This window comes from Rhinichthys klamathensis, unplaced genomic scaffold (genome assembly GCF_029890125.1).
Source record: "Rhinichthys klamathensis goyatoka isolate OS25496 unplaced genomic scaffold, OSU_Roscu_1.1 h1tg000160l_1, whole genome shotgun sequence".
In the NCBI taxonomy this organism is placed as follows: Eukaryota; Metazoa; Chordata; class Actinopteri; order Cypriniformes; family Leuciscidae; genus Rhinichthys; species Rhinichthys klamathensis.
The window spans coordinates 1,088,524-1,112,004 of record NW_026606694.1 but is presented as its reverse complement, the minus strand read 5'-3'; the positions used below and the strand labels follow the sequence as shown (position 1 = coordinate 1,112,004).

Sequence of the window (23,481 nt, the reverse complement as noted above, 5' to 3'; positions counted from 1 at the left end):
ATTAGTTTTTATTGTTGTTCTTTTTTATGAAACAACAATCAATTTGTATAGGCATGATGCATAATAAGGCTATGGCAAAGTGATGACATTTTTAAATTAGCCACTATTTTTGTGTTTTCCCTGATACAAAACTATTAAACACCTTTAAAAAATGTATAAAAGAGCATACAAGATGTATGGGCTCCTTTTAATGGTATTTGTTAAATTATTTTTGGAGCATCACACTTCACAGCTCCAATCTCCATAATTAAAAAGCACATGTGGACATTCTAAAATATTTATTCTCATGAGGACTCCATAAAAGAAAAGTCATATGGGTTTGTAACAAGTTTAGGGTGGATAAATGGCAACATTTTCGTTAGTTTGGGTGAACATTTTCTTTAAAAAAATGTGACTTGCTACATGTCAACATTCTGCTGCACAGTTTGGAATTAAGACTGTCGAATGATCAAACAGGCTCTGAGCACACTGGGTTAACAATATGTGGCTTTATTAACTCTTGTTGGATGACTGCTTCTTTATTAAGGTCTTTTGTATATGGGCAAAGCTTATCAATAAAACATGAATACCAGCTGGAACCCAGCACCTGGCCGAGAGGTGTGCTATATTAAGAACCCCCATGCCTTTGTGCTTTTGCTCGACTGTAACCCCACCGTTACATTAATCTCTCCCTGCGTTCTGGATGGTTGGCTGGATGTAATATCTCTGTCCTGACTACTCAGGTGAAGTATAGTAGAGAATACAACAAGATGTATGAATTATCACTCTCCTCTGATGAAATGAGAGCGAGCACGATCATTATTGTATGGTTTCTGTTGTTCAACCTTGCTCACACTTTTCTGTTGAGTATTCATGGCTAATCCATCACCATGGTTACACAAATACGCACAGGTTGCCATGGCAGAGGACGGGCATGTGACTGATGATTAATTCATGAGTAAGGAATGCCAGACGTTCCAATATACTGGACAAAGTGGATTTCAGTCACTGAGGTCAAAATAAGTCTGCTTAAAGAACGTGTCATTTTTCAATGTTAAAATACAAAGAAAGTACAAGTAAACTAGCCTGGTTAAAACCAGACCATTCTCAGTTGTAACTTAGTTATGGTCTGGCAAAACTTCATAGACAAATCATTTCCAAAGGGGCGTCACCAACGGACGTAGCTCAAATGCCTCTGGGCGCAATTGGATAGACCTAAAACTAATCAGAGCGTATGCAGAGCGACGTTCGTCTGTTATAGAGCAGACACTGATTAGCTACTTGCTCTACGTTTATTTAAAATTAACAGCAAGACAACTAGAAGTGAATGTCCTTTCCATTAAACAAATCACACACAGTAAACAACACCTTAACAAAAAAAACTTGGCAATGAACTTTGCAATTTAGACACGCAAGCTGCGTGCCAGTGCGGTGAGACGTACATGCTCGGGCAGATTCGGCTTGAAGTCGTTCATCCTCGGCCGCGGCGCCGCGCGCGCTGTTACAAAAAAAGCCGTGCACACAGCCAAGCGAAATGGGGTCTTGCGGACCGACACCGAACGCACCATTTTTGCCGCGCGAACCTTCGCACTCGTGCGGACGCGTCGAGTATAAACAAGGCTTTACTCCGTGTCAGCGCGCGCTCTGATCGGTAAAGGGGCACAGACCTCTCCCGAATCATCTCCAGCAGTAGCAGCCTCCGAAGCACCACTAACTCCGCCTCCGTTTCCCTCGTAAGCTGATATTAGTATTTAAACATTCTCTATGATAATACATTTTTGTGAAAAAAATATTTTTATAACATGGTTTTGGCGGTTATAGAGTTCTAATGACGGTGTTCAACTATAACCATCACACCCCTAGTTCCACGGCGGCATCCATCTTTGTAAATGTACAAAATCTGCTTCACTGTCACTGTGCTGTCGTCATTGTGTAAAGCCTGCCCCAACGTTTCTGATTGGTGCCGCGATTTCGACGGATTAGAAATGGGCTTGAATGAGCTCTTTGCCAGACTAACTTGCAGAGCAAATCTAAATTTGCCGGAAGTTGTCTGGGTTTTCCCAGGCTACAAGTAAACCATTTGTAGGATGATTTTTCTAAAAATTTAATTAGCAGGGTGTAGTTAAACATTATATGCAAATTTTGGTATATAACAATATAACTTTCAAAATGTGCATAGAAAGGTATTCGACATTTACTGAATATACACTACTGTTTAAGAGTTTGGGGGCACTAAAAAGTTTGGTCACACTTTAGATTAGGGTCCAATAGGCTTTATGCCGAGCGTCACGTGACCAAACCGGAAAACGGGTCTCATTGCATCCGCTTGTCAGAGAAAGTGTTAACGGCCGTAAGAACTAACTACGATATCTATGGATTTTTAAGGTAATCAGCTAACCTACTAAGTTCACTTTGTTATTGGTGTTTTATGCTATTTAAATATCTAAACGTTAGTGTGAAGAAGAAAAATTAAAAAACTTTTAAATATCAATCTGCACATGCGAGGGACATTGGTTATGCTCATTTTTGCTTGCTCCTTTTAAGTTATCTTGAGTAAAACCGCAAAAAATTTCATGAAGCACATACAAAAGACCTGAATCGGAAGCGATGTGATCTGTTTTCCGGCTTGGTCACGTGACGCTCGGCATAAAGCCTATTCTCACTATTCTTAACTACGACTTATGCCTAAATAAACTTAATTGCTTATTAATAGTTAGTAAGGTAGTTGTTACGTTTAGGTATTAAGGGATTTAGAATATGGCCACGCAGAATAACGCATTAATATGTGCTTTATAAGTACTGATAAACAGCCAATATCCTATAGTGATATGAATAAGCAACTAGTTAATAGTGAGAATTGGACCCTAAACTTGTTAAACTGTTATTCATCAATGATGCATTCAATTTTATCAAAATTGAGAGTAGACTTTTAAATTTGTTACAAAAGATTTCTATTTCAAATAAATGCTGTTCTTTTAAACAATCCTGAAAAAACATCGACATTTCAACATCGATAATAAGAAGAAATGTTTCTTGAGCAGCAAATCATCACATTAGAATGATTTCTAAAGGATCATGTGACACTGTTTGCTTGAGCATTCTGTTCAGCCCAGCAAAGGCAAAACAACTGACTCAACCAAAGGTGTGAATTGGGTGGGGCGGTGCGTTTGTTCAACCAACAGCAGACAGGGGGTGTCACCTGTTTGAAAGCATTCAGAATACTGCTCAAGGTTGTGGATTAGCATTCATTGAGTATACTGAGAGAGGGATTCATAGACGTGCAGAATTAACTTTGGGAATAAGAGCTAATGAAAACCCCAGAAAAGATAATTACTTTGTGACAGGCAGCAAAAGACCAATCTGAGTGCCAATTAATTTCAGGAACAAAGCAGAACAAGAAAAGGCCCGGTAGGTGGTCCTGAGTTGTAGATCTGAGTAAGACTGATTGACAAGACACAAAAAGGGCTTTAAAAGCTCATTGACAGAGTTGTATGTATCTGTGTGTGAATAATTTAGCGTGCAAGTTCTTCTTGTGACACGTTCTGGCCGGGATGCCTACCTGTCAGTAGGCCTGCCGCACTATGCAGCGGCGGAGTCATTGTGCCCAGTTTCCAAGCTGAATTATTGAAAGAGAACAGAGCGACACTCTAGTCTAAGAGACTCCGCCTGAAACTCCTACTCTCCCTGACTCCAGATAAAGACACGCTCAGTGAGTCAGATAAGACTCATCTACACCATATCTCATCTGAATGACCTCTGTCAGACTCAGACACACTTTAGATGATTTCATCAATGAAAAAAGTTTTTAAAAGTCAATACTTAAGTTTGGAGAGATAATCTTTGTAGAATCTTAACCGCACACGCCATATGAACCGGATGTTCTCAGCATATTCTAGCTTGTGAGTTAATGGTTATCAAATTATTTAATACAATCTGATGGATGATTTGGAAAATGTTATCAGCAAAAGCTAGTCATCTGTATGGTATTCAGAAGGGCTAAAGTAGATTTATTAAAATTGTAAACTGAATTCACTAACACGAAGTACCAAAAGTATCATTGTACTACCATGTACACACTATACCGTTCAAAAGTTTGGGGTTGGTAAAATTTTTTTTATGTTTTTTTAAATAAGTCTCTTATGCTCACCAAGGCTGAAATACAGTAAAACAGTCAAATATGATTGCAATTTATAATAACTATTTAAAATTATTTTAAAATGAGTAAAAGTAATTTATTTCCTGAGATGGCAAAGTTAATTTTTCAGCATCGTTACTCCAGTCTTCAGTGTCACATGATCCTTCAGAAATCATTCTAATATGATGATTAGTGAAACATTTATTATTATTATCAATGTTGAAAATGCTGTGCTGCTTAATATTTTTGTGGAAACCATGATACTTTTTTTTCTGGATGCATTGATGAATAGAAAATTCAAAAGAACAGCATTTGAAAAATAAATCTTTTGTAACATAAATGCTTTATATAATTATCTTGCTAATTTGAATACTGTTTTGCAAGATAAGTCTGTTTTGAGCCAGTGGAGAATGATTAGACGGGTGCTGTCCACACATATATATGAAGGGTACACACATTTTCCTGCACATGTTCAAAATTATAATTTAAAACTCCCTAAAATAGCTTTAACTAACAGGATGCAGCTATATAGATTGCCGAAACTCAACAATGTTTTTAGTGAAATGGCAGGTAGGTGTTTTGGAACTATTAAAATGGCATACAGCTCCATCTGAACTGCTCACACTGCTCTCTCCAGCACCAGCCTCCACAGTGAGATATCCTCATATTAACCACACATCTACAAGCAAGGCTCCACAAAAAAAAAAAGAAAAAAGAAAGAAGGCCTATCTACTGTTAGCCAAGTTTGGCTTGAACCTAAAGCACCTTTAGCCCCATTGTACCCTATATAAGCATCATTCTACCATGGTACTTTCACAGTACCCTTTTTGTAAGGGGTGTCCAAATAAGTACAAAGCACAAAACCATTAAGCCATACAGTATCACACGGCACAATATTCTCTACTATGTTAAGTTTAAGGAAGAAAAAGTGACAAGAAATGACATCATAAGCTTGGGATGCATGGGTAACATTGGCTGGACTCACCAGAGGCGAGGGAGACAGAGCTAAGTTGCCTATGGAGGCTTTTAATTCATCTACCGAGGGCGCTGCAAAGTTAGCGTCTGCTGGCAGGGGTTTGATTTTGATCTTAAACTTTTTGCGGTGGTCCTCCTCTTCTTCAGACTCACTGGAGGAGAAAAAGTGAGTCTTCTCTTTGGGGGCTGGTGGACGGCTGTTAAGGGATCAGTTGTAAATTGCCATGATTAAAACACTGGATGAATTTTAGAGACCTTACACATTCTTAAGAATTAAATAACACAATTATGATTGTTTATTCAAAATGAAATCAAAGTCATTTATGGCTCTATTAAAGGATATCTCCCTCTTCCTCCTCTGGCCTGATGCTATATCCTTCTTCATCTAGCTCAGGCGAGTTCTGCAAAAGAAAAGAACTGAAGTGAGATTTTTATTACAGAAGCAGTAGTATTATTTGATAGTTTAAATTAAATGGCCATTAATGTAGTAGGCTTTAGCTGTCATATGCTTTACCTTTGTATCTTGAAAGATGTACTTACATATCTCTCCCAATCAATCTCCCCGCAGAAGCCATTTGGAGCCCCATTGGTCTTTTTCTGTGACTGAGCAAATCAAAACACAACTTTAGTAACATCACTTAAATTCCCTGATATTCAGATGAGATGAGTTTGGCCTATTTAGGGGTGCCGCTGAGGGAATCTACAGGTGCTTAGTGAGTATTCACTTCTAGCTAAATGACTTCTGTCTCTATATTCAGTACCGATTCAGTCTCTTGGGTTTCCTGTGTCACGGTCATCCATCATAAAGAAAATAAAGACATCATTTGAATTATTTTCCACCATTTCAAATCTCGAATTCACATAAGGCTTCACATAAAAAAAAAAAAGCTTACATTAACACTGATTATCTGATGCATTAAAACTAGGGCTGTCAAACTATTCAACCATCAAAAGACATTAACAGTTTTTGCATTAACGTTTTAATGAACCATTGTGCTTCACTTGTGGGTAAATATTTCCCTCGTTGATCTTTGATGATAATTACATTTTACTTTACAAAGAATGCAAATGAATTTACTTTTGTTAAATCCCATCAAGGCTTATTTTATAGTTAAATTACCCATAAAAAGGTATTTTGTCATCCTTTACTGAAAAACGGATGGTCTGCTAGGCTCTTCTCCGTGTGTGTGTGTGTGTGTGTGTGTGTGTGTGTGTGCTTGCCTTGCTGCTTTAATTAGCTCAGAATATTTAAATCACTCAGTTCTCAGAATTCACAAAGAACAGAATGAATTGAATACATGTGTTGAATAAACATTTAATTAATTTGCGTATGTTAATGCATCAACTTTTGCAGCCCTAATTAAAACAAACATTGATTCAAATTCCAAAATACAAATAATAGCACATTTGGCTCTTGAAATGATGCTGTAAGTTAAGAGGTACTTACTCCACCATCTCTGTCTGGTGACCCCCTAAAAACAGAGAACACAAAAGAAAGAGACAAAGAGATCTTTAATGCCCACTTAACATGCAAGCCTCTCTTTTTTCAACTCAACCACAGAAGCAATTAGCCAGGCTTCGCTGTGAGGCACAGAAACACCTGTGTGTTGGGCAGACACACTCTCAAAACAGACATCATCTATTCATCTACAGCCTTTTCACGCCATGAAGCAGGGGACAGGGATTCAAAGCATAAAAGCAGCAAATGCTCCATTACTGATGAGTTTGTGAGAGAACTCCTTCAGCCTGCCTTTGGAAGCACAGCTATTACTTCATTAAGTTCTATAACTCTGTAAAATTGTTTGCATATTTCATACACTAGGCTTTTATTACTCATAGCATGATATGGGATAATATGGAGTTCATACTTGTGGAGAAAAAAGGACTTCAAGTTTAATCAGAGGCCCAGACTGAGCAAAATATGCATTTAGGTGCAGTTGCTGAAATGTATATGGCTAAAAATTTTAATTAAATTCTGATAGCTCATAAAAAATGATGGACAACCAAGTAAACCTAAGTTGTTTCAGTCCAAAACATGTTCATCTTGAAATATTATTAACAATAGTCATTCTTGTGTTAACTTTATAAAAATAGCTAAAGCAAAAAGACGTGTACTACGGCGTTCGTTTTTAGAATGATACTAAAAGGACTTGAACTTGCTAAAAAAAGTATAAGCTATCAATCAAACGACAGAAGGCATGTAATAGATTGTGTATAACAGGTATTTCAGCAAAGTTTTGATCAAATATGATACAGTAGGTATAGGGTTAATACTGGTGTATATATTAGTGAAACTTACGTAGAGTCAGTGTCCTTTTCTTTCTTCCGTATCCCGAAGGCCTTCCTGGTGCGTTTTTTCAATCCTATGGTGCGCAGAGAGATCTGTTAGTGGTCTAATTTGATATGACTCAAAAAAGAACAAAAACACAGTACAGCCTCATAGACACAGACACATGGCATCACACATTTACAAATGTGCTGTAACTGTTAGGTGTGTGTGTATCTGTGTGTGAATGTAGGTGGGTGGATGTTTGTAAAAAAGAGAATGTTCGAAGACCTATGACATTTCAGATCAAATAATGAACTGAATCTATTACTTAATTACACTGCTGATTAAAAATTGATTTCAGTGCCAATATCAAAGACAGAAAGCATTAGCATTTAGCAAATTCACAAACTGACAAAAAAAACCTCTTGACTCTTTTAAAGCTCTTGTTTTTTTTTTAATTTACAGCTTTAAAAATATGTACATATTCCCCAATATTCTGTTTCGCTTACAAATTTCACAATGGTCAAAACTTAAGTTTCACATTAGCTGCTTCCGTCCAGCTATTTTTATGAGCATTTTGGGATATCGCATTAAAAAATGCTGGATGGAAAAATAAATTCCAAAAATGTGCCAATCATAAAATATACATTTTTATCCGATAAGAAGCCATGAGCACAAACTACGATGGAAACACATTTACTGAACAAAACACTCGATGTGCAACAAAAAACTCCCTTGACTTTGCCTCAACAGTGATTGGATAATTGGACTAACCAGCGGACCAATTTCATTGCACAGCATCTCAAATGTTGGCTTCATCATTCTGAAATGTCTGAGCAAAAGTCTGTCATCAGAATGATTTGGTATAATGACCTCCCAGGAGCGTCTCACATGATTGCATTCCCAAACATCAGGCATCCGAATGCAAGATAACATTTCGTATGATGTAGGAAAAAAGAGTAACATTGGCTACCTTGTTCCTTGCAACTTCTATTTTTATTTAGGATATTTCGCACCAATTTCCCGGGAAGTGACGATTTTGTTCTCTTGAACACATGGGATGGAAACGCTGGTTTATTTGCAAATGTTTTAAGTGATATTCCAATTTTGAGCATAAGTTAGATTCGCAATGGAATGGAAACATAGCTATTGACTTTAAATTAGATTTATTTTGTGTGTGTGAATTCTGTCCTCCAAATTAAAATTTAAATAAAATTTAAATGCATGTATGCAGTTTGTTTTTATTATGTTCACTTGTTCACCCCAAAAAATAATGATAAAGCAAGGTTCAACTACATTATAAATTAAAATTGTAACCAAGGTAGATTTTAACCAGGTTTTAAGATTGATTTAACTGTATTCTTAGGACATGCGATTTAAATGCTGTGGTTTTATACTCATTCATTTTTTTATTATTATTATAAATAATTTTTGTTAATAGAATTACAATTTCTGTATGCTACAGCAATTATGTAATATTTTGTATGTTAGTCTTTCCATTTTTTTATGATGCTTTGTGTTTAACTCTTTCCCCGCCCCCAGTTTTGAAAAACGTTGCCAGCCACCACCAGCACTTTTGACCATTTTCACAAACATGTCATTTGCCCCCAGAATATTTTGTTGTATAAATATCTGAACATGCAATATATTAAAAGAAAGAACAGACCCTGCTTTAAAAAACAAACAAAAAAAAGTTGTATTTTATTTTCATGCATTCTTTTTTTTATATCACCACTTGTTTCATAAAACAGCAACATTTTGAGCAAAAAGCTGAGAAAATCACGTTTTTGTCAAAGACTACATTCAGATCGGATTCAGAACGATAATCAAACAAAGATGGAGTAGATCGAGTCCATCAACACCCCTAAAGCTCGCACAGTCCTATAGCTCGTCCAAGGTTGACATTTCATTCAGTGACATTTGGCAGTTTTGATTTATATGCTAGTTTAATGTTGGTGATTGCATTATTTTACATATGCACATGATTACATATGATCATGTGCATATGTAACCCCCATATGCAAAAAAAAAAAAAAAAAGAGTTAATAACATTGATCGTCTCATAGCTGTTTTTTGTAGCAAGACTTGAACATAAATGTCTATACAGGAACTGACTGAAAAATAACCCCACACTGATAAATATTATCTGGAGTAAAATGAATCACAGTCTCCCTATAATTTACACAGCCAAAACATCCTCAAACCTAATTTACAGTAAATACCCATAAAGTCATGTGGACATGAGGACATGATTGTGCAGCCATTGGGCCTGCAGGGCTCTGAGTCAGGCTTCGATCCAGTCAAGCCTCTGCAGTGACAGGGAGCTCCAACATGGCGGATGGCATTATTGATCTTTACTAAATATTTCCTAACACATCCACAGGCTCAAACGCCGCCGTCTGGCTGAGAGCGAGGATAGAAGAGAATCTATTTCTCAGAGCCATCTGAGAAATTTCCAGACATCGCCTTGTTCAGTTTCCTTACATGTTCCTCTGTTCTTGATACATTTCTTCAAAGAAACTGTTCCTTTTTTTTCTGATTAAAAAACAAGTCGTTCAAGATAACTAAAAAGGAGCAAATGTAAAGGGAGTTCACAGTGCAGAGGATGTTTAGTGAAGTGTGCTACAAAGAAACAAACACTGAAGGAAAAAAGACACAAATTTAACACCAGGAAAGTAGCCGTTCTACTTTGTGCACTTGAACTAGCCGTAAAGTGATGACTCAAAAGCTTGACAGGGTTGTGCTGTTTGGAGCACGTACTTAAATACAAAATATGCTAGAAATTAAACATGCTAATCTCCAGACGTTAAGTGTTGGTGATTGATGTGAAAATAAACTGACAGCTGCGTTCAAATTCAAATGGTATTAAACAGGTTAAGGCAAGACTTAAAAATGGACAGTTTTATATGTTTTTGCTTAAATGGCTGAAAGGTCTGCCAGATAGAAATGGATACAATACAACAAGACCAAAAGAACCAAAATAAGAAAGTGGCAGAGAAATGTTTTTGCAGCTATTTGCATAATATCATAGGGGGTTCAAAAAGTAACAAGGTTATCAGTTAAGTACATTCTCTTTATATTGGTTTTGATCTCTTTCATAACTTAACATTCTGGCGAGTTATGACTCTGTTTTAAATCATTTGTCCATTATAGGATATCAGTTTTGAAATTAAACAAAAGGCTTAGATTTTTGTATTTAGCAATATGGTTGCATTAAGTGGAAGTGGACAATTACCTAATCAGGATCTTCTGGTGGAGTATACGGTATGTGGGTCTTTATAATGCTACAGAAGCAATCCAGCAGTTCTGCCTCTCAGGGTGGATAAATTAATAATATGTTTATATTCAAAGAGCTCTAGAAAAGCAATTAAGATTTTATGTAATAAGTGGTTAGGCTATAGTATGCTATTTTAGGCAGAAATAACTGTTTTGCTATGAACAATACATTGTTATTCGGTATACAATAGTTGGTGGTGGAAGGCTGTTAATTCTGGCCAAAATGTAAGACAAACATTTCCAGGCTCATAAAAAGGCCTAAATTTGATTACAAAAAAAGAACTGAAGAGGTACCATGGTACAATCATGGCATCAAATGATAATGACATGGCACTTTGGTATATATATATACCATGTCACTAAATGGTTATCATTTTCTCATACCATAGTACTTCCCAAAACATGCTACTTTTTGATAGCCTATATACTTCATTAGAGCAACGTCAAAAGAGTAGCTTTTAAAAAGGACTGCTGCGTCATCTTGGGTTTACATGGATCAAGCTCTTTAAAGCTTTAAATCTGAACCCTGGCATATCACGATTTCACCTAAATCCACATACTGGCAAACACAGAAGCAACTACAGTATATCAGCACAATTTGTGATGCATTTGAGCTAGCTGCTAAAACAGATTACGGTCTCTGTGAACACACAAACCCCAGCGTGGTTACACATTCCATATATGAGCTAACACCCATGAGATGGCTGGAGTTCATTTTTTGACAACAGGGATTTCTAAACACAGCATAACACTAATTAATGGCTACGAAAATAATAGCTTCCGTGTGTAAGCATGATGACGGAAGTGGAAACGTGATTACCAGGAGCTAATTCATGGAGTGATGGCCAGAGAAAATGACAGAACCAACCGTCCAGGGACACCACTTAAGCAAACAGGAAAAGTGAAGACGATGTGAAAATAAAGATAGATGGTATTTTGGGCTTTAGAGACTACAGAAAAAAAACAGTAGTGGTTAAAAGCAACAAAGCTTAATTGTCAGAGAAAATGTTGGCGAGACTGTAGGTGCCACAGAGCTGGTATTCAACTGTGACAGGAGTGCAACTCATGTTTCAGCAAGATAATAGTGATCTTCTTTCTGCTATTATGGCCAAGAAAGGTTTTCAAGAGCTCTACATGGCTTTTTACTAAACAGAAACTACTGTAAATGCTAGAGACATGACAATACTTCATCACAAACACTCATGTCCAGATTACAAAGTACATGACGTCACATGGACTGGAAAAACCAATCTGAGGAGATTATTACTAAACGGAAATTATTGATTAGCAACACAAGGGTTTATTTGTTAGTCCATCCTTTGTGTAAATATAGCCTACACAGTATGAAGTGAACTTAGCAATCTTTGCCTCTAAAGAATAGAACATCCTGCAAGGCAAAAACATTGTGCAGTAGTTTTATACAGACACACATTGTCCTCCACATATAACACACAAACCTCAATAAAGATGGCAATCAACAAACATCACCATATTACAATTAACAACTAATGACTAAATAAACAACAACAAACTCTGCAAACTGCAAAACAAAGTATAACAGTAATCACATAATTTTGCCAGCCTCTCAGAGAACTCCATAATAGTTTAATTGTAAATAAATTGTATTAAGAATTTACCACAAAACAGTGCACTTGAAATTGCACTGCAGAAAAGTGTGCATAATGTACTGTGCCCTGTACATACTGTAACAGTGCACAATATAACAGAGAGCCAAGGACCCTTATCGTCTATGTTGCCAATTTACCTAAAATGTCCACTAGTTTCGAGCACAAAATGTGGACCAAAACTTCCTTGGGTCCAGGTGGCTTCACTGTACGCCATGTGCACAAAAGACCAACAAACACACACTCACACACTCTCATCCACACATGCTAAATGACTGCACATACTCAAAAGACACACTCTGCTTGAAAATCTGCCCCTTCAAAATGAACATTCTTTTATAATTTATTCACTCTTCCAAACCAGAATACTTTTTTTTTGTGGAACACAAATGAAGATGTTTAGCAGAATGTTCACGCTGCTCTCTTCCATAAAATGAATGCGGGTTCGGGGAATGTCGAGGGTTCCCATGGGACCCAACGCAAATCTCGTGGGAGTGGGCTGTTTTACCTTTGCTGCAGATGGAAATGGCCGGTCAAAAAATATAGCGTGGGGCCCGGGATTTGGTGCGTAACAAAGGAAAAGAAAGGAAGAACGAGAATTGGTGTTTGCGCTCTTGGGAGCGTCAAAGGTTTCTATTTACAACATGTTTTTGCAGCGTCAAGCAATATAGCCAATCACAAACATATCTGTTGATTTCTTGAACGCAATGGCCGATCAGACATGTTTAGAATTCATCGTCTAAAACGCTGGAGTTTTTGCCCAGTGCTGAGTTCTGCACCCTCGCAAATCCTCTCATTATAAGTTAACTTATAACAAACAAAGTGTAGATATTATGTAGGCTAAATAAGAGATTCATTGTGCAGTCAGCTTCATCGATTATAGCAGAACTTTGTGAGATTGTGAGTAATTGAGATGAGTGACAGCTTTTAAGTGATTATAAAGGGATCGGTCTTTGCGCGCTTTCTAGGCGATATATACATTCAGAATTCGAACAAACCTTTTGTTTTGCTGCATGAGGTAAGGCAATGGCTATGTATTATTGTTGCTAGGCGACATATAACTTGAAACCATTTCATGACTTTCTATTTAAGTGTGTTTTCCTTTTTAAGCGCATTTCCTTAGCCTCACCATAGATTTGGTTCACCCTCCGCCTATGGCCCTAACGTTTGTGTACATTTTTCACAAACTCTACAAGCTGTGACAAAATGTTTGGGGGTGCAGGCTGGAGTGGATACAAACATTGCGGGTGTGAGTGGAACACACACGTTGCGGGAGCAGAAGGTAATGGTCAGAAATTCAGCGGGAGCAGAATTAAGATAACAGTCATGTGCAGGGCTCTACTGTCTGTCAAGCTCATAAAAAAGCTTCATAAAAGGAATACATATGACTAGTGTGCTATATTACAAGTCTTCTGGAAGCTTTATGTGACAAACATACTCAAAATGTCCACTTTCATTTTTCAGAAAAGAGCAGATTGGACATTCTACTATTAATAACTCCTTTTGCATTCAACAGAAGAAATACAATACATGAGACCATGAAATGCATGAATTTGAATGACATTACCTAATAGAGCACAGTGAAACCACTGATGTCATCAAAGGGTCAAGGGCAGAAAACTATCAAGCCTCATTAAAAAGTCTACATCAGCCTCCAAATGGCTGTATTATCACAGCACATATCACAAACAAGTGCATTTCCAACAAAAACATAACTCATAAACATCTGCAACTTCAGAGGAAGACCATTAAGCGATGCAGAGTCCAGTTCATACTGGTATTCAGCAGGGGATAAAGAGGAAAAAAACAAGAGAAACTAAGATAAATCTGTCGGGTATTTAATTCTAGTATATCACTGCCAGATTTACTTAGACGGGGATTAATGCTTGACAATCAGTTCATCTGGAGAGAGTGGAGCCATCACAATGTGAGAAGAGATCAGAGAGCACAAACAATAATCTTAAACTCTCTCTGTATCCACACAGCTACTATGACCCCAACGTCATCCCCTAAATCATGGGGTCAGTGTTGATCTTAATCTGAGAGTATTCATTAACAAATCTGAAGACAGATGGCTAAATGTATATAGGCAGATCCGATCTTGATGTTCCTAAAAGAGAAAATACTGAACACACAAATAAAATAGCAATAACTTCCATGTCCTCAGGACATCATCTTGAGAAAAACATATACTCAGTTGGTGACTTTAAGCAGCAAGTAAGTTACATAATAAAATGACTGACAATTCTTTACAACTAAAAATGTCAGTCTAAAGAAATCTATATATCACAAAGCCATTAACATAGAAAAAAAAGTCATGTCAAAGACTATACTTGTTGTTTAGATAAATATTTTGTTTTGAAACGTTATGAAAGCTTTATTAATTTTTCATGAACAGTTAATTTAGTTGCATTCACAAGAACTGAATGCACTCCCATCAATCATATACGTATGTTTACGTAGTAGACAAATGCATTAATGTATGCTATGACTGAGTCTAGAGGCAGACTTGGCAACCTCATTTACTCCATGTTCAACAACTAAATGGCGAGAGCCTTTGGGTAATAGTTTTCTCTGTGCTGGCCAGCCATGGCTTGCTACAAGCTATTAGAAATATCAGCCAAAAAAATATTTGCCTTTATTCCAGTAATGTACTTTATTCTTTCAGGAGTATTGTTGTTGAAGTATAAGACAAAATAAATTAACTAATTAACTGAAACATTATTAAATAATTTGTTATCTCTTACTTACTAATACTGTGATATCATACATATTATAAGATTGTGGATATATACACACTATGTTATACACTGATGTTCAAAAGTTTGGGGTAATTTCTTTTTCTTTCAATTTTTTTTAAAAGTCTCTTCTGCTCACCAGATCTGCATTTATTTGATCAAAAATACAGTATAACAGCAATATTACAAAATAATATTACAGTTTAAAATAACTGTTTTGTATTTTAATATTTGAAAATGTAATTTATTCCTCTGATTGCAAAGCTGAATTTCCAGCAGCCATTATTCCAGCCTTTAGTGTCACATGGTCCTTCTGAAATTATTTTAATATGCAGAATTAGTTCAAGATTTTTTTTTTATTATTATCAGTAACAGTGCTTCATTTTTTTGTGGAAACTTTTTTGTTTTCAAATTTTCAAAAGATTGTTCTAATTTACCCTACAGTCTTACAAGCATAATTGTTATATTATATTATATTATACTTAAATATTATATTGTATAGTATAAAATATTGTAAGGCTGCATGGGAAAATCAGAGCAGTCTTTTGAAAATGTAGAAGTTTAGCCAAAGTGAAATACTATGAGGGAAAGAGATTATACGTAGAAGAGTGACAAACTGTAATGCAATCAATTTGGTGTATTTATTGGTACTTCACAGGCTAAATATTTCAGCTCTTTTCCCCCAGGCTAAAATTAAGTGACATCAACAAATTGAATGTTACCTTCAGCCAGTGTCACTCGTGCAAACATGTGTTCACTCATGTCAGAACTAAAACACAGTGCACACACTGAACATCATGCAATTTTAAAATAATATCTTAGCAAACAAAACAAAGCAGAAGTATGGCGTAGCTCAGATTGAGATTTCCCTGGAGAAAACCAAGGAAGCACTCAACAGTGGAATGTAAACATCACGCTATATCCGAAGTCCTCTTTAAAAATCCACTTTGTTTAGGCTGCTTTATGAAGATGTTTAACTGAGATGCTGTAAAAATCATGTTTTTGTTGTGTTCCTTCACTTCCACTCAAGCACAGTGCCAGTCATGTTGCTTCAACACGTTATGACTAACAAACACTTAAACCTGGCCAACTCATTTGGTTAAAAGGATGGTGGAGGCCATTTTTTCCATTGTTATGGAAATACACCAACAGTCATGCAGAATAACTGAGTGTTATTAACTAAACGAACGGTAAACATTGCTGCACCTGCACATGTAAAATAACCTCCACTCTGGTAATGGCTGTAAAGATTCATTTCTACTCTCGGGGAACAGAAGAGGATCATGACTTCTCACTTGAACTTTTATCTTTTTATATTGTACAATTTCATAAATTTTAAATGAACTCCTGTGGCATTAAATATACTCTTACCGAGAAAATAGCCGTTACATTTAATTACGCATTATGTTTTCGCATTAACATCCTCTCAGCTATGAAGCTTTCATGGTATCCCGCAATCTTATGTGCAAAAATAAGTTGCAATAGCCCCTAAATGATCCCCAAAGTCAAAGGCATAGAATATACCTCACAACAATGTAGTGCATTTCAGCAACAATACTCCTAAGAGCTTATAAAGTGAAGTACAAGCTATGTTATGTCTAAATGTACATTATTTGAATTGAAATGTAATTTCATACATTACTGCAAATAACCATATAACTCAAACTACTATCTGAAGAAATTATATTAAATCACACCATCTCTGATGGAGGTCTGGGCACTCTGTGTAATGGGTGGTTGACGTGAACTCAAATCCAAAGTGGAAAAAAATATATTTCTAAAATGTATGTCAAATCACATATAATTATATTGCTTAATATGTGAAAAACTCAAAACTGAATGTGTCCCGTTCTAATTCCTTATTTATTTAGCATTTTATTAACTTTTTTTGTGTGGTAGTCCCACATATTGTCCACCGGTGTGACAACATTTTTAATGTTAATATTTAATTCAGAGATTGTGTGAGAGATAAGACAAATATGCACAATCCTTATCAATTTGTCCTAACTATATTCCCACATCAAAAGTAACCAATAAAAATTCACAATCATGTTATTATCCTACTATAAGATGTACACATAGGGACTTTACCCAAACGTCTGGATTATATTCATTATAATTAGTATAAAACCTAATGAAACTTCATTCCATCCTTATATGTGCATAGTGATGATATCATTATTATACTATTCAACACTTTTTACATTAATTTGTGCATTAAAATGCCTTTTCCACTTATAATTCAGTTTGTCACACCACAGGACATTCCGTCACACCATTGGACAACAAAAAGTACCGGTACACCCCCTTGTTTTGTACAAAGTCACATTAATTATTTCTTGTTCAAATTAATTTCAAAATTCATTCAAATAAAGTTACAACTTCAAGTTCAAATGTTTTTTGTACAATAAAGAAAGAAGAAGAAACTAACATTCCCATAAAAAAGACTTGGGAGCCATCGTAACATTTAGCAACATAACATGAACATGTAGGGCTAGCTAATTGGTCACACGTCAGAGGCGCCCGCGCCATTGGATGTGCAGTTGCCGCAGCACAGCCTATGAGTGAGCCAGATGCTCAATGTGCTAGCTGTAGCTGCAAATGCGTTTTTTTTTTTTAGGCTTCAGTAAATCGAGGAAAGGGAGTTTCTGCCAAAGGGGGCGTGACCTGAGTCTATAATAATAATAATAATAGTTATAATAGTCCCCCGAATTCGCCATTATAGCAGGTTTAAAGACTGAAGCGTCAACTCCTCAGGTTACTATAGTGCGGCCAGCATCTTTGGGATGTGGTGGAACGGGAGCTTCGTGCCATGGATGTGCATCCCACAAATCTCCATCAACTGCAAGATGCTATCCTATCAATATGGGCCAACATTTCTAAAGAATGCTTTCAGCACCTTGTTGAATCAATGCCACTTAGAATTAAGGCAGTTCTGAAGGCGAAAGGGGGTCAAACACAGTATTAGTATGGTGTTCCTAATAATCCTTTTAGGTGAGTGTGTATATATGAGATTGTGCACAGTAATATTTGTAGACAAGACCAGACACCGTCAGGCCTTAATCATACCGAAAATACCTTTGCCTGCAGGGAAGGTACTTCCATATTGTAGAACTTCATAAATGTGGAAGGCGGGGACCAGCCGGCCGCATCACAAATATCTTGAATGGGAAAGCCAGATGACCAAGCCCATGACGAGGCCATGCCTCTGGTCGAACGGGCCTTGATACCTATGGGGCAAACCTGGCCCACTGAGGTAAAAACCATAGAAATGGCATCCACTATCCATCTAGACAGTCTTAGCTTAGTGACTGGATCACCTTTAGATCGGCCACCAAAGCAGACAAAGAGCTGTTCTGACTGTCTAAACGATACAGAACGCTCCAGATAGATTCTCAGCGCTCTGACAGGCAGAGAAGGTTAACCTCCCCATCCTCGGCAGAAGGGGGAAGAGCCAATAATGTAATAACCTGTGCTCTGAACGGCGTTGAGAGCACTTTAGGTATATAACCATGCCTGGGTTTGAGGATGACTCTGGAGTCATCCATTCCAAACTCCAAATATGAAGGGCTCACAGAGAGAGCCTGCAGATCACCCACTCGCTTGATAGATGCCAGTGCCAACAGGAGAGCAGTCTTTAGCGAGAGAGGTTTGAGATCAACCGACTGGAGCGGTTCAAAAGGTGGACCCTTCAGGGCCTCAAGGACCGTGGAGAGGTCCCAAGGAGGCACAGGAGGTCTCGGGGGTTTATCCTCCTAGCCCCTTTTAGAAACCGTACCACCAGGTCGTTTCTCCCTAGTGAATAGTCATCCACTGGAGCATGATGCGCTGCGATGGCTGCTACATACATTTTGAGCGTGGACAGGGAGTGGCCCGCGTCCAAAAGCTCCTGCAGGACGGAGAGTACCACAGATACCTCACATGACTCTGGGTCAAAACGATTTTGAGCACCAGCTGGAAAAAGCCGACCACTTTAAAGCATAAAGGCGCCGAGTAGACGGGGCCCTTGCTTCCGAGATAGTGCTTAAGACCTTCTCAGGAAGGTCCCTGGATACCCGTTTAGGGGCCATACATGGAGTACAAATGCAAACATTTTAGAATTGATTGGTATTTAAAGTTAATTTAAACTGTTGTAAAGTAGAGGGACACCACTTGCCACCACAAATGAAGAATGACCCACCCCTTGTTAGAGCCTACATCCACTGGTGTGACAGCCATTTCCACCAGTGTGACGCTGGTTTCATGTCACACTATAGGACAGTGCTGTCACACCAGTGGACGTTTTCAAGATCAAGGCCAGTTTGCGGCCTAGCTATATGAGAGACAGTCTTCAATCCTGACTAACAGTGTTAAGGTTTATATTATTTTCAATAGTCAATCAATATAAATTGATGCAAATTTTCAGATCAATACTTAAATTACGTCACACCAAAGGACTGCATAATGGATCCCATTTCCAGCAGTGCACAGAAATAGCAATATTATCAAAATATTTGAGACAGAACTCACATTGTGTGCAGTCCATGTGCTCCAGTGAGGTCTACTGTACTTCCTGGATGAAGAAGGGCCCCACTCAGTAATAGGGTGCCGAAATTAATGCCCGTTTTATATCTCCAGAATGGCGTCACACCAGGTGGACACTAGTTTTGCGGACAAAATGTAATGTGTCATAATTATTCTAAATGGGGACCTTAAGACTTATAACCTTTAGTTTCATTAAGTTAACACTACTATAATATCTATACAAGTATTTTATTGTATTTAGACTTATTTTTCATTTAATTAAAAGTAGTTTTAAGATAAGGAACGCTACCCCGGACAGTCACGCCAGTGGACAAATGTCATGTTTAAAACAAAATATTTACATATTTGAATTATGATGCTCATTAATTACAGATGTATTAGTTCTGGAAGATTAAACTGTATATAAAAACAGATATTTTAAATAAATATTATACATTTTTATTTATATTTGTCACTATGAACACAAAAATGGAGCGTCACGTCAACCACCCTAATACAAAAGAGGAAAGTATAGCTCTCGTGCCAGTATATGTGACATGCGCAAAGTCCTTGAGCTGACTGCCAGTGAAACAACCAACCCAGTGTCTTTGTCCATGTGTCTGAGCACAATGAATGCTAATGCCAATTAATTATAAGATTGGCAATAAAACTGTAGCAGGTGATATCTGACAGAAACTAGTAGGTTGCCGTGTTAGAGAGCAACTAAAAGTAGTAACACTATTAATTTAACTACATTATTAAGTATCATAAAATTATCTCAGCTTTTTTTTTTGTTACTGTAATATAAAGTTTTCAACAACAACAACAAAAAAAATTTTTAATGCTCCACTGTTACTTGTATTTTTTATTTTTTAGTGTTTGGCTTAATTTTAGTTAGCTTCTTGCAATGTAAGCATATTGCAATGGAACTCAGCATTTTTTAAAAACAGTGCGGGCCTTTTCAGTACAAAGCTCATTTTCCGAACAAGTAATAAGGTAGATTTTTTTTAAAAAATGCTACACTGTTACCTGTTTTTTGCTTGTTGTGTTTTGATTCATTGTAGATAGCATCTTTTTGTTAGCATTTTGCAGTTAAGCTTAGCGTTTTTAAAAACAGTGTAGCCTTTCCAGTAGAAAGCTACATTTTCCAACAAGCTAAACAACAAGCTACACTGTTGTTATTTTTCACTTCACTTCTTTTTGTTATCATTTTGTAGTGTAGCTAACTGCTGTTGTAACAGTGTAGCATGACTAGTAATGCATATCTTCGATTATGAGTAGCTTATAGCTTGGCAAGCTACAGTTTCAATGTATAGCTTCTTTAACACTCATCTATTAAAACCACACTTGAATTACTTGATCCTCTAGACCACAGGCTTCGTCTTCAGCCAGACACAATTTAGCATTCCCTGCGTCAGCTCTACTACATGGAAATCCTGTTTATTAAAGACAATCTTCACATTGAACTAATTCAGCACTGGCAGTGAATGAAGATTCTTTGTTGAGAAGCAGATGGAGCGTCATGAGACAGAAGCAGATGGAGAGAGAGTCACAGCACAGGGAAGCTCACACACACTGAACATTAAAAGATCAGCTGCTTCGGCCTCAATGCAAGATCAACAAAAGTACAAAAATCCCAGCATCATTTAGTGAATCTTTTCACTTTGTAAGCCACAGTCTGTTTTGTATATTCCTGCCACAGGTTTTTGATACAAGAACAATTGTAGAATAGTTACTTTGGGAAATGATTCTGGCCATTATGTTCATTTTCGAGTATAAAACGAAAAGAGACAAGACCTGTCGTGATGTAACGGAAGTAGCAACAGATCTTTTTTTTGTATTGTGATGTATGAGTGAAACTGATTATATAAAAAGAAAGGTGTAGGGTTCAAGTGGACTAAATAATTGGATAAGTCCGGCATACGTCACCAGAGTGAAATCTGTAATTTCACCAGAAGTTATGAAATTTTGATTAAAAAATTACAAGCACAATTTTTTTTTAAATGTGTGAATGAATCGTTCACAATAAGACCAATAAGATATATTTAGAAAATGAAGGGTGAATTTCCATTTCATGCTGACTTTAACTACATAACTGATGTTCATTTTGAAAAAAATGAAACATGAAAAAAAAAATTCTCCTACAGTTTTCAGTCTTAGTACTATTCTCTCTCTCTCATGACTTTCTCCATTGAAATGACTTTTAAAGAGTGTCTGTGGGTTTCTTACATTAACCTCTATGTAACCCAGGTTACTAAAGAGACATTGTTGACGTAAGGGAAAAAAAGAAAAAAAAAGAAGACACTGACATTTAACATGAATATATGTAAAGTTATTTTATTAAATATCTTGAAAGAGGAAAAATGAGAAAATGCATGAATTTAGATTCATTTAGATTTTTATTCTAAATTGATGAGCAGAGAATGAGCCCCGCCTTAATGGGTGGAGCCAAAACGTAAGATGATGAAACACTCCTTGCGAGAGAGAGAGCAGATGGCGCGATCTTGAGAAGCGGATGGTGCGATTCTGAAGAGAGAAGAAATTTTAATTAGAACCGAGAATAACTATCAGTTGTATTGGAGAAATAACTTTTGAGAGACTTTGAAACTGAAGTAAGGATTGAGTTTCATCGGTGAATGAGTACGGGTGAACGTGTGACTGATTGCACGTTAGGCTGCAGAGGATTTGGGCCTAAAGTAGGAGTTTGCCTTTGAAAACCTTCATAATCGAAAAATTGAGTTCTCTTGGTAAGCAAAATAATTATATTTTCTATCACAAAGAGTTTTCCTTGTTTAAATGTCGATTAAATAGTGTTTAAATATTAAATGCTAGTGTTATATGCATTCGTATGTAAAAGAGATTATAAGAGTTAATATTTTGTCTAAAATGTGAAGAAATATTGCGTGAATGGGTCAAATAATTAATGTTTCCGAGCTAAAAGTACTTTGAACAGTTAACAGATATTATTCTGGCGACATTTTGTCGTGTATTCGAGCTATGAGTTAATGGCCGATTGTGACGCACATTTAATACGAGCAGATGAGGCCTAAGCGCGTCATTTGAAACTTGCTCTCAGTGCATTTATGTGAATTTAATGTGCTAAAAAGTTAAACGAAATTGAAGTCAGAGATGTTTAATGTGTTTATATTTAGGTTAAATGTTGTAATGATGTATATTTTTGAGAGAAATGACTAATTGTATCTTTGGCCTTGTCTTTTGCAAGGTTGGGTTTTTTTTTTTCCCTCCCTTTCCCTTGTTTTCTTTTTGGACACTTTTATTATATTTCCCCTTTCCATGTTCATTTGCTGAGACGGACGTTGCACATTCCTGGATGCTGAACGAGTTTGACGAAGATTTCGCACGTGTATTGTCCCCGTTGCACATCAGAAAGGAAGCCATTGTGAGCGGGAACTGGCGAGCCATGCCCATATAAGGACTGAGTCTTGAATCAAGGAAATGAGCTGAGTGGTAGGATTGTGCACACGTTTCTTTTCTGTATTGACTAAGCCTGAATTGCGGAAGAAGGATCTCGCGGAAGGATCATCAGACTGAAGCTGAAATTCGGTAACCTGATATAACTGACACTGTTGGTTGAGCACTAAATTGGACTTAGTGTGATTTCAAATTTTCCCCGTTGCTGTTATTTCTTTTTGATTGTTTCAAGTCCTTTTGTATTTTTATTATATTTTCATTTTTATATTTTTTTATTCTGATTGAATATTGTATTGTTTTTTCTCAATTGTTTCCTATTTTGTTTCTAAGGTAACGAGAGTTGAAAGGAGAATTTAAAGGGTAATTGGGTGAAAAAGTTGTAGCTAGAATTAGATTTAAACATAGCTAAAATTAGGTTTAACTGTAATTAGAATTAAATTATTCTATTAACTAAATTATTATACTATAAATAGGTCAAATTAGCTTTATATATATATATATATATATATATAATAAAAATAAAAAAAATAAAAGAAAGGGAAAATAAAT

The 23,481-nt window shown here is 36.7% G+C and overlaps 1 protein-coding gene across 1 annotated transcript in view; it reads right to left on the bottom strand.

The window, feature by feature from the left end:
* sgip1a (SH3GL interacting endocytic adaptor 1a) overlaps positions 1-23,481 on the bottom strand; it is a 77,049-nt gene that overhangs the window by 25,317 nt on the left and 28,251 nt on the right. The window contains exons 2-6 of the mRNA XM_056258841.1: positions 7,389-7,452; positions 6,537-6,561; positions 5,630-5,692; positions 5,433-5,490; positions 5,100-5,278 (exon numbers count right to left, since the gene is read on the bottom strand). Of these exons, the coding sequence (XP_056114816.1) occupies positions 5,100-5,278; positions 5,433-5,490; positions 5,630-5,692; positions 6,537-6,561; positions 7,389-7,452 (389 nt within the window). The remainder of the gene's footprint in view (positions 1-5,099; positions 5,279-5,432; positions 5,491-5,629; positions 5,693-6,536; positions 6,562-7,388; positions 7,453-23,481) is intronic.